Genomic DNA, 15,000 nt, shown 5'->3' with positions numbered 1-15,000 from the left:
CGGTCTGTCCGACGGAGCTCAAGTCTATTGTTCAGCTAGAGAGGGGGACGGCTCACTTGGGATGGTGGCAGGATGCAGAGGAAGAGGTGGTTTCTTCAGGGGGATTTCCCAAAAAAGAACCTGACAGAAAGAAAACAAGATTCAACATGTTAGCACGCCAAAGAGACTCTTTCATAAAAACAACTCTTTCATAGATCAGAAACTCTTTCATACAAAGATAAACACACACACACGCACACACACACACACACATACACACATACACACACACACTTACACACTCACACACGCACAGTACCTGGGTTCCTGGAACACTCGTTACAGATTCCTGTGTTTGGGTCCGTGCGTGAGCAGCTGAACCCGGTCTCACAGCGACATCTGATGTTGGCCTCGCGGGAGCACTCCGCCTCCACCACCAAGCTCAGCTCTGAGGACGACACCACAGGGGGTGTTACCGTACTGTAGCAACAGTCTCCGCTCTGACTCTGACAATAAGACCCCTACGTCACACACAGCGAACACGATAACGATCTCACACACACGGAGGAGAGGCGGTGTGGTTCTCTGTTCTCTACCTGGTCTGCAGTCTCTGGAGCAGTCCTTACACCTGATGTCACAGCTCCAGCCTACTTTGTAGTACCCGTCTGGACATGGAGAGCACTCGTTTGCACAGTTAGACCGAAACGTACCTGAGAGAGAGAGGGAGGTGATGGGGAAAAAACAGCATAAGATTGACATTTAGGGGGCGGCTGTAGCTCAGTTGGTAGAGTGGGTCGTTCAATGATCGAAGGGTCAGTGGTTCGAATCCCAGCTCCGACTGTCCACATGTCGAAGTGTCCTTGAGCAAGACACCTAACCCAAAATTGCTCCCAATGAGCAGGTTAGCACCTTGCATGGCAGCTGGCTCTATTGGTGTGTGAGTGTGTGTGTGAATGGGTGAATGAGAGGCCATTGTAAAGCGCTTTGAGTGCCGCTAAGGTGGAAAATGTATAAGTGCAGTCCATTTACCATTTACTCATCTGCTTTGATAGTGTGACAATGCACAACGCACATGCACGCACACACACACACTCACACTCGCACCTACACACACACACACACACACACACGCACACACGCACACACACACATGTATGGGGCTTCTTGCTTTAGCAGCCGGTCCGGTGTAGCGTTCACACAGGAAGTGAGAGCAGAACTGAGAGGTAGAGCAGAGCGCGCTACGCTGGAGGCCCAGGGTGCATACTAATGAAGGATGTGGTCAAAGAACAGACAGCCATGCACGCTACGCGCTCTTCACTACCCAGACGTGTGCGTGAGAAACAAAGACTCAGGGACTCATCTTCACACCGTAAACAAGTGAAGAAGTTCAGATGGAATAACAAGATAGTGTGTGTCTGAAGAGAGGTGTGAAGCTGAGCACAGGTGGAAGGGAAGTAGGAGATGAGCTCCATCAAGCAGGCCAGGTGTGCGTTTTACCTGCTGGACACATGGAACACCGTCCCCCTTTTCTGTCCACGCAGTCGGCCTGCCCAGTCTGACAAAACAAACACAGCCCGGGCGTTACAACCATCACCAGACTAACTAGCCCTGTCATCACCAGACTAACTAGCCCTGTCATCACCAGACTAACTAGCCCTGTCATCACCAGACTAACTAGCCCTGTCATCACCAGACTAACTAGCCCTGTCATCACCAGACTAACTAGCCCTGTCATCACCAGACTAATTAGCCCTGTCATCACCAGACTAACTAGCCCTGTCATCACCAGACTAACTAGACCTGTCATGACCAGACTAACTAGACCTGTCATGACCAGACTAACTAGCCCTGTCATCACCAGACTAACTAGCCCTGTCATCACAAGACTAACTAGCCCTGTCATCACCAGACTAACTAGACCTGTCATGACCAGACTAACTAGCCCTGTCATCACCAGACTAACTAGCCCTGTCATCACCAGACTAACTAGCCCCGTCATCACCAGACTAACTAGCCCTGTCATCACCAGACTAACTAGCCCTGTCATCACCAGACTAACTAGCCCTGTCATCACCAGACTAACTAGCCCTGTCAGAACGTTGTAAACAGAGGTAAACAGTTTTGGGTTGGTAAAGACTTGAAGGCAGAAGTGAAATACCGCAAACAATAAACAAATACTGTAAATAATAAACAAATATTGTAAATAATAAACAAATCAACATTACCAGAGGAGATGAGAGAGCTGGGTGTGCAGAGAGCAGCAGAGCTACCAGCCAAAGCACCACCGACATTCTAGAACCCGGGTTTCATTTACATGTTAATTATGAGTCTAGATGAATGACAGACTCGCTATTAGACATTTGAAATGGACTTTTAGCGCGCATTTACAAACACAGAAGATACCAGCGAGGACAAACAGGTTGGAGTGTGCAGTTTCACTGGTTCACTGAGGCCAACAGGAGAGCAGTGCTGGATGTAACGTACTGGTGTTATACATCAAACGTACATTTTACAAACAAACTTGTCTTACCTTTTGTACTACAGGGCTCACACAAAAAGTCAAGCGTCTTCTTTTTCTCTTTCTTTAATTCTCACCCTCGTCCGTTCCTGAAGGTGTGTCTCTTTGCCTCTCTCTCTTTCTCCACTCTACCCATCGTCCGTGTCACGGTTTCCTTACCTGTGACATCTTCCTGTCACCGACGCCCACATGGCTGCCGCTGGTCTGTGGTGTGTTGTGGTGATGGATGGTGTTTACAGGTAAGACTGACTGACTAGCAGGGAGCAACACTATCACAAGTGACTAATGTCTCTCTCTCTCTTTCTCTCTGGCCTCATCACTTTCCACTCGTGCTGTAAGAAGTGAATAACAGAGTTTTAAAAATAGAAACGTAAACAGTCTTATTGCTCAACTGTTTCTTTTTATTCTTCATCTCATCCCTCAGAATACAGAGCTCAGCGGCGAAGCTGCAGCGAAACCCAGTCTGACACACAGGTTAAACACATCTTTAAGGTCTGGTCCAGTCACGCACCAAAAATCCCCCCACTTCCTGTGACATCACACACAACACGCTAACTGATGGTTGGAAACGTCAGGTGCCTGTAGTTACACCTGCCATTTGCAGTTTTGCACGAAACACAATTTAACCTCTTTAAAAACCGTTGTTCTCTGTCAATTGGCTCTTTTTGGAACAACAGGTATACAGATGAGGAAGTACTATAAATATGGGCAGGTAAACATCGGATGGACACTCCATCCTTCTCAGTCTATAGTCTACATCCTAGAGCACCCTTCCTTGTACCTTTAGTGTGTGACTGTAGACCTCCTTGCATGGCAGTCTTTAAACATACAGTATAACCAGAGCTATTTCCTTTAATGACTTAGCATACAATTTCATAGCAATCATACGGTCATTGTGTTAAAGCTTTTGCATTTTAGGGTTGTTCTTTTTTTTTTTTAAATCTTTTTTTTATATATATATATATACACATTGGTGTTGTTTTTAAAAGGACTTTACTTCACTCACATACACTCATGAAGAAAGAGAAGGATTGAGTTGTGGAGCAATTAATGTACATGTTAGATTTACATATATATACAGTCTTTTAAGGCGGTTATTACAGGTCAAAATCACGTCAGTGGTTGTGTGACTCTGCTGTGTGACCCCGCTGTGTGGGACAGTAAGTTTCAGTCGTGAAGGACAGACCCAGGGGTCAGCGGGAACGCCGCAGGTCAAATACAGCGTGTGGCTCTCACAACTATCCACTTCTTCATGTTGTAGGTGAAGCAGTAAAACTCTTTTTAAAAACCAGGGACATTAGAGCACACTCAGTACAGACACGCTGACACATGCACACGCAGACCGGACACGAAAAGAGGATAATATATCTGACACCTTTCCTCCTACTCGTCTCTCTAAGATCTCCAGTTCAAGCTAAAAAGCCGGGATGACCTAGCCGACACCCAGCTCTGCACATGCATATCATTATGTCATCAATCAATCCAAACCTATGGCTCTCATAGCCTCTGATAAAAGGCTTTTACACAATTCAGGTGTGAGCAGCAGCAACATACAGAACAATCCATCTGATTCAACTACTGAACCTTCTTTACAAAACAGAGGGAAAATAAACTAGACACTAACTAGACTAGACTAACTAACCTTACTCTGAAAATTTAATTTAATGTTATTTATTGCTTTATAAATGTTCTTAGCCGGTAGACAAACATACTCCAGGAGCTTGCTCGATCGCCTCGTTGAGAGGGGTCAGGGAAGAATTTTTACAGCTCACTTTTCTGGCCCCGGGTGATACTGTTTTTTGCTTCCCTCTGGAATATGTAGGGGTGGGTCGTATGCCCACCTCCCTTGTTCTCTGTAAAGCGCATTGTGTTGCCTCTGGGTATGAAATGCGCTATACAAATAAAGCTTTGATTGATTGATTGATAGACAAAACATGGTTTAATTTCAGATCAATTATATTATATTTATATTTGGAGTTGTTTCTATGTTGACTGCAGTGACATCCAGTGTAATGTGGTATAATCTGTGAATATTCACATTAACTGAGGTAAAAATAAAATAAAAAAATATCAAAGTAAAGCATTTTGGTATTTTAAGGTTTTGATGTAACTGAGATTAACCGTGAAATAAATATATACTGAGCAGATTACTACATTATTCACCTCTAAGAGGACTTTATATTCTATAATTCTTGACATTCTTCAGTTTCATTTTTATATTTGTATTACTGCTGTAAATATTGGATATACACTTTGCTTTGCTCTTTCTTTACAAGTGCGAACGTTCACAAGCTCAAAAGTAGGTTTACTCATATCATCAAGCACCATTTTGTAAAATGGCTGTCGGCAGCAGTATTTAGTTTGTTTGTATATTTTCTTCAGTGATTCTGACGGCTTATGATCAGTCAGTTTGGCACTCAAACCGGTATTACGTCGGTCTATTTACCTTTCCATCCATCCCTCCATCCCTCCCTCCATCCATCCATCCGTTCATCCATCCATCCATCCCTCCCTCCCTCCATCCATCCATCCATAGTTGACCAGCTCGTCTATTGGCTGTGGTTTCCTCCATCTTGTCTTCCTGACTCTGCTGGGTGTGTTTGTGTCCGTTTCAGAGTGAAGAGACCTCAGCACCAGACCGGACAGAACCGGGTCACACAGAGCTGACCGGTCCGGACCGCTCGTCTGTTCAAGGGCCTCAGCGCAGCAAGAGGACCTCTCCCTCAGCCTCTAGGCCTCTGTCTCAGCCTCTATCCAGAGGCCTCTGTCTCTGTCTATCTGTGGCCTCTGTCTCAGCCTCTATCCAGAGGCCTCTGTCTCAGCCTCTATCCAGAGGCCTCTGTCTTAACCTCTATCTGTGGCCTCTGTCTCAGCTTCTATCCAGAGGCCTCTCTCTCAGCCTCTATCCAGAGGCCTCTGTCTCAGCCTCTATCTGTGGCCTCTGTCTCAGCCTCTATCCAGAGGCCTCTGTCTCAGCCTCTATCCAGAGGCCTCTGTCTCAGCCTCTATCCGTGGCCTGCTCCTCCTGAGTGGGCCTGGTACGGGCTAAACCTTTCCTACGGGACAGGAAATAAACTAAACGAACCTTGACCTTTCCAGCTCCTGTTGAACCTTGACCTTTCCAGCTCCTGTTTTAAACACTTGGGTGACGTGTCCCTTAGTCATATGTATCCCCCGCCCTGCGTCACCGACGGAGAGACACACAGAGGACAAGGCGCCAGCGCTTTAGGAAAGTACATATTTACACTATTCACACTGCCCCCGAGGGCAGACACACAGGCTGCGGCTGCATTCCAAACCAAAACCATGTTCCCTTCCCTCTGGCTTTACTGACCGTGATTATAAATCACTTTGCAGTCCGCCGTTTACCTCATGTCAGACCATCCATTATATGGTGAACGGGTCATGAGCTGATATTGTAGTTACCTTGCAATATGGGTTCAAGCACCATCTGTAACATTTAGTTGTGGTAGTTAGCAACTGTGTTGGAATTCAGAAGGTACCCACTTTTACCATTCCATTTAGGTTAATACCTGTTCAACTGTACAACTAATGCTCTCTGAATCTTCTGAAGGGATCCATGATGAGGGGCTATTCCTTTCGGGTAGTAACGTTTTTATCTTTATGCAACCATAATAGTTCCCTTTAGGTGTGTTTAACAGCCTAGTGTGAGGGAAGTGGGTGTTCACTTTGAAATGCAGCCTCAGAAGCAGAAAAACACAGCTGACACACAGTAAGGCCTGATTTATGCCTCGTCGCTCGACACTTCGTCAGGGCTGTCGCGCACCAACGGTTTTTTCTAATGCTGACTCCGTCACATATCGTCGCTCAAGTGTGATTGGATAGCTGGATAGAAGGCTCGTGCGTTGCCATGGATATGCTTGTTCCACAGCCTTGTTTTAGTTTTGTCTGTCATTTGACGTTAGGCTGTCATGGTTCCTTCCGTAGAAGAACGTCTCTCCCAGCTTGTGAGGAGATATCCCCATCTAGATACAATTCATCCATTCCCCTTCACAGAGATGCCCAAGTACTGCGGAATTCGTGGGAGGAATTCCGGTGCACCGGTACAGCCATCTTTCCCCATCAGAATGAAAACAAACCACAATGAAAACCGCTCTCTGAACAACCTCTTTACCTCAGATTAAACTCTTTCCCTCAGAAAGCCGCTTCTCTCAGAATGACAACAAACGCACAACAGAATGACAAGCGCACGGCTGATTGATGCCATAGAGACGACACGAAGTTTCGCCCGAAGCATAAATGCTACATGTCGAGCGACACTTATTTTTTTGTCAAGCGACACTTTTCAAGAAGCATAAATTAGTCTTAAGGTTGTGTGATGACGAGGACTGTGTCTCTCAAGGCTCCCATTTCTTGCTCTTTTTATTTCTTCTTCTTCGTTTGTTTTCAGCGAATGCTGTGCAGATGTTTTGGTATAATGATGAGTTTGATATGATGTGATATATTCTTGGATTGCTTACGTTATTATGATACAATACAGACTGTGCTTAAATACAGACTGTGCTTAAATACTGTGTCTAGTTTTTGCCTCATCATCGGAGGAATCTGCCTGGTGCAAAGAACTCAGATTTAAACAATGATTTGAATGTGACCCTAAACCCTAATAGACTAGTAAATGATTCCCTAGATGACGGGCCAGACACAATCCAACTTGAATACACAATGTCCTCCCCTCAAACTGGTTGCATCAACCTGTGTTTTACAACTCCAATCCTCCAACCCAGCTGCTATTATTATAGTCTGCGTTTGATCCAACTGGCCCCTGAGTCCTAAAGAAAGCCCTGACAACAAAAAGACACAATGTCATGTAGCATGTGAGCCTGAGACCAATATGTTTCTGTGTGTTCCTGTTGAGTTTATGATAATGCGATAGGAGAGCTCTCACTAAGACAAGCTGCTCTCCATGCGCTCGTACCCTAACATTTCCACAGCAGTTTCAGGAGCAGGTTGACCCAGGGCCCCTGCAGTTATACCTCTGTCCTAAAGAGGTCACTAGACTTTGCTGTAGATCTACACATCCGCCATGCATTGTGCACACAAAAAAAAAGACCCTGCCCTGTTGCCGTGGAGAGCGTGAAGAGGAAGAGGGTGATGTATCTAGTGCGCCTTGTAAACACTGCGTTGCTATGGGAACAGGGCTCAGGAGCGAAGGTCACGTGACCTCAGAGGTGGAGTGGTACTGTAGCAGGATGGAGCAAAGGTCACGTGACGGTGGAGGGAGGGCGGGGTCGAGAGGGCGGGGTCGGGAGGGCGGGGTCATGATCTGGGGGAGCCGGAGGCAGGGGGAGGGGCTTCTGTCTTCTCCTTCTCTGCAGGGTCTCTCTGCTCACCAGCCCCTTGCCCTGGACACGGACACTTACTGAGGGGGGGGGGGGGGGGGAGAGAGAGAGAGAGAGGTAGAGAGAGAGAGGGAGAGAGAGAGAGAGAGAGGAAGAGAGAGAGAGAGAGAGAGGAAGAGAGAGAGAGAGAGATTGAGAAACATGTCACATTGCTGTCCAACAGAAATCTTGTATCCCTTTGGTGATGGTATACCTATTTGGTGATTTAAAAAAAAAATTTTTTTTTTTTTTTTACATCAACTGAAAGCTGGGACTACCCTTCACTACCTCTATACAGCTCAGCCCTGGGGCCAAGTAAATATATTCTCAACAGTTCATCATATGTACATTTATGTTCAAAAAGAAAGAAATGATGATGTTCTTTTCAACATTGTGAAAACCGGTCACTTTGAACATAAAAGGTTTGTGCCTGGCAGCGTTGAGTCAACAGTAGAGTGATGAACGCGTCAGGGCAAACGCTCTGAACGTAGCCGGTGTTGAGCAATAAGAGCAAAGACATATTACTGAACGGGCCTACTGGGCCCAGGGGCCCAAGAGCTCAGGGGGCCCTTTGCATTTCTTGTCTCATAGTCAAAAGGCTTATGCCGGGCTCAGACTACAGGATTTTTGGGCCGATTTATCCCCGATTCACCCCTCCCGACAATCGGAGGAGAAATCTGGTCTGGAGCGTTGGTCGGGGCCGATGATCGGGCCAGATTATCTTGTAATGTGAGGGGTTTACAGATCCAATCTTATACCTCTCGATCGGCTCGCAGACCAGAAGTTTGATATTTAAGATTATTACGTCCCGACTTTACAAGTGAGACGGCGAGACCAGTGGTTCGTTGCTCCCTCAGGCACGATAAGATCCTGTAATGTGTGCTGAGCCGTTATTTTCAAATCTTGCTGAGCGTGCTTGTTTATTCAATAACAGAGACTCAAAAATCCTGCTGAAAAACTGAAGCAATACCCTAAATATTCACTTTGAGGACGTCACAAGAAAGAAGTCATGATACCTGTAGTTTGAGTGTTTATAGGACTTTAGAGGGGGTGAGTACTCCATGCAATATGGGCCCTTTAACTCTTTTAGGGAAAAATCCAAAAAGCAAGTTGAGGTCCCTCGAGTCAAAACTGAGCTGAGTAAAGCTGCTTTTATTGTGAGTTTTCTCAAATCATCTGCAAATTGGATGCCGTCTCATTGGGCAAATTCAAAAATGTGATAAATGAAACGGGTGCGGGGGCCCTTTACGTGTCTGTGCCCAGGGGCCCGTCTGTGGATAAGAGGAGCACCTGTCTCCGCTCTGGGTGATCAGCCTCCTGCAGGTCTCCATCTGCACGTCCAGCCCTCTCTTCATGGAGCACATCTCCATGTACTCATGCAGGTGGCGGTTCATGTCACTCTTCGCTGTGGCCAGCTCCAGCTGGGGGGGTTAGCACAGCGTCAGACACACACACACGCATGCACACGCTCGCGCGCGCACACACACACACACACACGCATGCATGCATGCACACACACACGCTCGCTCGCGCGCACACACACACGCTCGCGCGCGCACACACACACACGCGCACACATACACACGCACACACACACATGCATGCACACACACACACGCACGCACGCAAACACACACACGCACATGCACACACGCACATGCACACATGTACACACACACACACACACACGCATGCACGCGCACACACACACGCACACACACACACACACACTCGGTCTCACCTCTATCTGGCCGATAGTGTCCTGGTATTCCTTCTCTCTGGATTTGAACAGACACTCCGTGTCCTCAATCACCTTCTCCAAACACTCCTCTGGCTGGACAAAGATAGAGAGAATGGGTGTGAGAGTGAGTGAGTGTATGTGAGAGAGAGAGAGAGAGAGAGAGAGTGTGCGTGTGTGTGTGTGTGTGTGTGTGCGTGTGTGTGTGTGTGTGTGTGTGAGAAAGAAATACAGTTTTAAAAAATAAATAACAAATATGTGAGGATGTTATAGCTCCATCTTGTCTGTGTGTGTGAGTATTGGTTACAGCTGGTTGGAAATATGACATATGCCACTTGTGTTGGATTTGGGCAGAGGGACCCCAGAGAGCTGAATCATGGTGCAATAATAGACATGCGTAAGCAGAACATGGTTGTACGGTCAACACAGCACCCCCTGAATAGAACATGGCTGTATGGTCAACACAGCACCCTCTGAATAGAACATGGTTGTACGGTCAACACAGCACCCCCTGAATACACACTGACACACAGCGTAGGTAGAACAAGGCTGACTATTTGTCTAATCAAATTACGCTGAGTAATGCATTTTCATTCCATCCAGTGAGGGGACAGTGTGAGTGTCTATCTCTGGCCTGCTCCTCCTGACTGGACAACTAATTCACCTTTAAATACAGCGTCGGTAAAATGAAGACCAATATCTACTACATCTTATCTAAATCAGGTTGTGTGTGTGTGTGTGCATCTATTTGTACTTATTTTAAAGACAGGCTCAGTTAAGATATTTACCGTGTGTGTGTGGTTCTTATGTCAGCCTTAGGGTAGACCGTGACAGCCTGTAGCCTACTATTCACCTCAATAGTTCCTAGAAAATAGAATCAATAATACTAGAAATGGTTTTAAAATCTTATAAGAGAATAAACAGCAGCTGGTGAACTCCCATAGCGGCTGAGCTAATCAAGACCCACCTCAGCAAAGTAAAGGAAAAACAATTTGAAAATGAATGAATGTATTTGTCCCAGTTGCAACGTCAATGCCTCTGTTTCTCAATAAAAATATTGTGGGAAAAAAAAAGAGCCACCTCAGCAATCAGTGTCCCGTGGAAAACTAGTTTGAATTCTATCACCGTCAGTGACGAAAATGTTCCAAGCATGACGACAAAGTCATGAAAAGAATTTCCCAAAGTGGAAAAATAGCGCCTATGTTAAAGTGCTGCTGACGCATTTCGGCCGAATGCTCTGACGAAGGCCTTTAATAAAGTATGACTTGAGCCTCAGCTCTCACATTTTGATGTCATAGGAGCGGCGCTATTTTTTCACTTCCATGACTGTGACGAGTAGCTGAACACCTTCTCAGAAGAGAGATCAACCTCCACATCCTCATCACAACAAAGTCTCAGTCAGTTTCCTAGAAGCACAGTTTAAACACAAAACAGGTTTTATATTGTCTTGAGATACTGTACACCCCTAAACAGTCATTTAGCCAATGGAAGCATCATAAAATATATTTTAACCAATCGTTGAGCAGTTTCAACACACAAAGACAAGGCCATCTGGTAGATAGGAGTCAACCCCTGTGGAGCTGGTGTTCACTCTACACCCATCTCATCCTCAGCCAGCCAGCACCCCAAACCAAGATACTTCCTGCCTTCCTGCCCTGAAGAGGTGTTATCAACTTCTTTGAACTGAGCAATAAATAAAAAATAATTTTATTTATAAAGCACTTTTCAATCTCAAAGTGCTGAAAGTTCAGCTATTACTGCTGAACTCCCATACAACTTGGTTACAACCAACATGCCCCCGTATCATGTGACTCTCTACGAGCTGCAGTACTAAGTCTGCTACCGGAGCATCCAATCACACGCCACCTGCTTCATCCAATCACACGCCACCTGCTTCATCCAATCACACGCCACCTGCTTCATCCAATCACATGCCACCTGCTTCATCCAATCACACGCCACCTGCTTCAACCAATCACAGACCACCTGCTTCATCCAATCACACGCCACCTGCTTCATCCAATCACACGCCACCTGCTTCTGCCTTTCAACAGGCAGTCCGGCTGGTGAACCGCTGATGTATCCATGCACATTTGTTGTATGTACTGTAATGCACTTTGTTGTATGTCTCTGTTGGTTTTGGGAAGGCGAGTCTTTTGAGGCAGAGAGAGCCAGAGCACAAGCACGTCATTGTATTCCTAACACAACTGAACTTGAAATGCTCAGACTACAAGGAGAACATTGTGGTTCTGGTCATTGTTCAGGAGTCAAAGACGTGGTAATTAACTCTCTAGTTAACATCCTGGAATTCCCTTTGCTTGGTAAAATGTCATAAGGCTGTAACAGTGTAGAAATGTTGTACAGAATGCGATTAATTTAAAGGAAAAAATGAAACTTCGACCACAAGTGCATGATGGGATATAGCCTGGTCCCTACCTCTCCCGCCTGGCGAGGGGGTTCAGGAGGCAGGGTGCATCCTGGGAAGTCCTCCCAGAGCAGCAGAGTCTCTTCGGTCTCCTCCCAGGCCAGGCTGTCACAGTCGTCCTCAAACTCACACTCCCGCCTGCAACACACACACACACACACACGCGCACGTGCCCGCACACACACGCACACACACACACTTTAGTTAAGAAGCACACCCATCACACTGCATGTTACATACAATTATGCACTACAGGACATATATATAGACACACACCCACACACACACACACACACACCACACCCCACCACACCCACACACACACACCACACCCCACCACACCCACACAGCTACTCACAGGTGGTTCAGCATTCTTTGCATCTCCTCATTGATCTGATTGGCTGACGAGCCACACAGCCCCTCCTCCTTGGGCGCGCCTCCGTCGCTCTCTGAGGTGCTGATTGGGTCATCGCCCTCACTACTGTTGACTGACAGCTGAGCTTGTTTCCAGGGGCGACAGTTAATGGCGGACTGCGAGTTGGGCACCTGAGGGTTTGGCAACGAGACTCACACAGTCACGTGTGTGTGTGTGTGTGTGTGTGTGTGTGTGTGTGCGTGCGTATGTGTGTGTGTGTGCGTGAGTGTGTGCGTGCATGTGTGTGCGTGTTGAGTGTGTGCGCAGTATTTTGCACTGTCCTGTCTTGTCCCTGCGCCAACAGCCCTAAGCAAATTCCTAGTCTGTGAAAACCATACCTGGCAATAAACCGTTTGTGATTGTGATGTGTGTGCGTACCTGGTTGTGTTTGTGATGCGTGTGTGTGTGTGTGTGTGTGTGCGTGTGTGTGCGTGTGTGTGTGCGTGTGTGTGTGCGTGTGTGCGTGTGTGTGTGTGTATGTGTGTGCGTGCGTGTACATGTGTGTGTGTGTGTGTGTGCGCGCATGTGTGTGTGTGTGTGCGTGTGTGTGTGTGTGTGCATGTGTGTGTGTGCGTGCGTACCTGGTACATCTGAATGACGTCCTCACAGTTCCTCTGCTGGGCCACGTCACACAGCCGCGCCGTGATGTCGATCCTCCTGCAGATGTCCATGTCCACCTTCATGGCCTTCTCCTGGATCTTACTGTCCAGGTCTGACAGGTTCTGCAGCCGGGGGGGGGGCAGGGGGGTGGGATAGTCAGCGAGCTGCTAGTGGACAGATGAGTATACAGTATGAATACTAGAGGGATGTGAGTATACTGACTATGCACCTCCTGTGGGGTTATCAGTGTGTAAGGGTAGTGTACTGAGGGATATGAGCATGGACTACACAGTATGGAGGGGCTAGAGATGGAGGGGTTAGAGATGGAGGGGTTAGAGATGGAGGGGTTAGAGATGGAGGGGTTAGAGATGGAGGGGTTAGAGATGGAGGGGCTAGAGATGGAGGGGCTAGAGATGGAGGGGTAAGAGATGGAGGGGTTAGAGATGGAGGGGTAAGAGATGGAGGGGTTAGAGATGGAGGGGTAAGAGATGGAGGGGTTAGAGATGGAGGGGTTAAAGATGGAGGGGCTAGAGATGGAGGGGTTAGAGATGGAGGGGCTAGAGATGGAGGGGTAAGAGATGGAGGGGTTAGAGATGGAGGGGTAAGAGATGGAGGGGTTAGAGATGGAGGGGTAAGAGATGGAGGGGCTAGAGATGGAGGGGTTAGAGATGGAGGGGTTAGAGATGGAGGGGTTAAAGATGGAGGGGTTAGAGATGGAGGGGTTAGAGATGGAGGGGTTAGAGATGGAGGGGTTAGAGATTGAGGGGTTAGAGATGGAGGGGTTAGAGATGGAGGGGTTAGAGATGGAGGGGTTAGAGATGGAGGGGTTAGAGATGGAGGGGTTAGAGATGGAGGGGTTAGAGATGGAGGGGTTAGAGATGGAGGGGTTAGAGATGGAGGGGTTAAAGATGGAGGGGTTAGAGATGGAGGGGCTAGAGATGCCAATATTGTGGATATATCCGTGACATCCGCGGGTGGGTGGGCCAATTATTATCAACATTGTGATTAATTTCGGGTGGATTGCGGGTGAATTTGTCAGTTATATTCGTATTTAATAACTACTATAATTATATATATTATATTATAACAACTGTGAGAAAGCGTGAGACCTGCCAGCAGCTCACTCAAATACCCTCGACCACTTCGTCGACCAAGTCAAGAAAATGTGCCTATATGAAAAGTGAATGAGCACGAACGGCTGGACATCATTTAAATGTAAATACAGTAACTTGATGTTTGGCGGGTTGGGGGCGGGTCTCTAAATTTTAGAAGATAATTTCGTCGGGTGGGTGGCGGGTGGATGATTGATGAGGGTGCTCAAACTCCATCCGCACATCTCTAGTAGGGGTGTATGCTGTTTATATGTGTGTATGTTGTGTCTATAGGGGTGTATGGTGTTAATATGAGTGTTAATATGAGTGTATGTAGGGGGTGTATGGTGTTAATATGAGTGTATGTAGGGGGTGTATGGTGTTAATATGAGTGTATGTAGGGGGTGTATGGTGTTAATATGAGTGTATGTAGGGGGTGTATGGTGTTAATATGAGTGTATGTAGGGGGTGTATGGTGTTAATACGAGTATATGTAGGGGGTGTATGGTGTTAATATGAGTGTATATAGGGGGTGTATGGTGTTAATATGAGTGTATGTAGGGGGTGTATGGTGTTAATATGAGTATATGTAGGGGGTGCATGGTGTTAATATGAGTGTATGTGCTGTCTATAGGGGTGTATGCTGTTTATATGAGTGTCTGTCTATAGGGAGACTGTAGACTGTATGTGCTGTCTATAGGGAGACTGTAGACTGTAGGTGCTGTCTATAGGGAGACTGTAGACTGTATGTGCTGTCTATAGGGAGACTGTAGACTGTATGTGCTGTCTATAGGGAGACTGTAGACTGTAGACTGTATGTGCTGTCTATAGGGATATTGTAGACTGTATGTGCTGTCTATAGGGAGACTGTAGACTGTAGGTGCTGTCTATAGGG

At 46.8% G+C, this 15,000-nt stretch overlaps 1 protein-coding gene across 1 annotated transcript in view; it reads right to left on the bottom strand.

The window, feature by feature from the left end:
• iffo1b (intermediate filament family orphan 1b) overlaps positions 1 to 15,000 on the bottom strand; it is a gene marked incomplete at its 3' end in the record, with an annotated part of 26,738 nt that overhangs the window by 5,163 nt on the left and 6,575 nt on the right. Inside the window, exons 4-10 of the mRNA XM_084444615.1 lie at positions 12,996 to 13,136; positions 12,358 to 12,545; positions 12,011 to 12,137; positions 9,578 to 9,670; positions 9,086 to 9,257; positions 576 to 644; positions 299 to 427 (exon numbers count right to left, since the gene is read on the bottom strand). Coding sequence (XP_084300741.1) covers positions 299 to 427; positions 576 to 644; positions 9,086 to 9,257; positions 9,578 to 9,670; positions 12,011 to 12,137; positions 12,358 to 12,545; positions 12,996 to 13,136 — 919 coding nt within the window. The remainder of the gene's footprint in view (positions 1 to 298; positions 428 to 575; positions 645 to 9,085; positions 9,258 to 9,577; positions 9,671 to 12,010; positions 12,138 to 12,357; positions 12,546 to 12,995; positions 13,137 to 15,000) is intronic.

Source organism: Borostomias antarcticus (assembly GCF_949987555.1).
Source record: "Borostomias antarcticus genome assembly, chromosome: 10".
NCBI lineage: Eukaryota > Metazoa > Chordata > Actinopteri > Stomiiformes > Stomiidae > Borostomias > Borostomias antarcticus.
The sequence above is the reverse complement of the archived record's forward strand: the minus strand, read 5'-3'. Positions and strand labels throughout refer to the sequence as shown.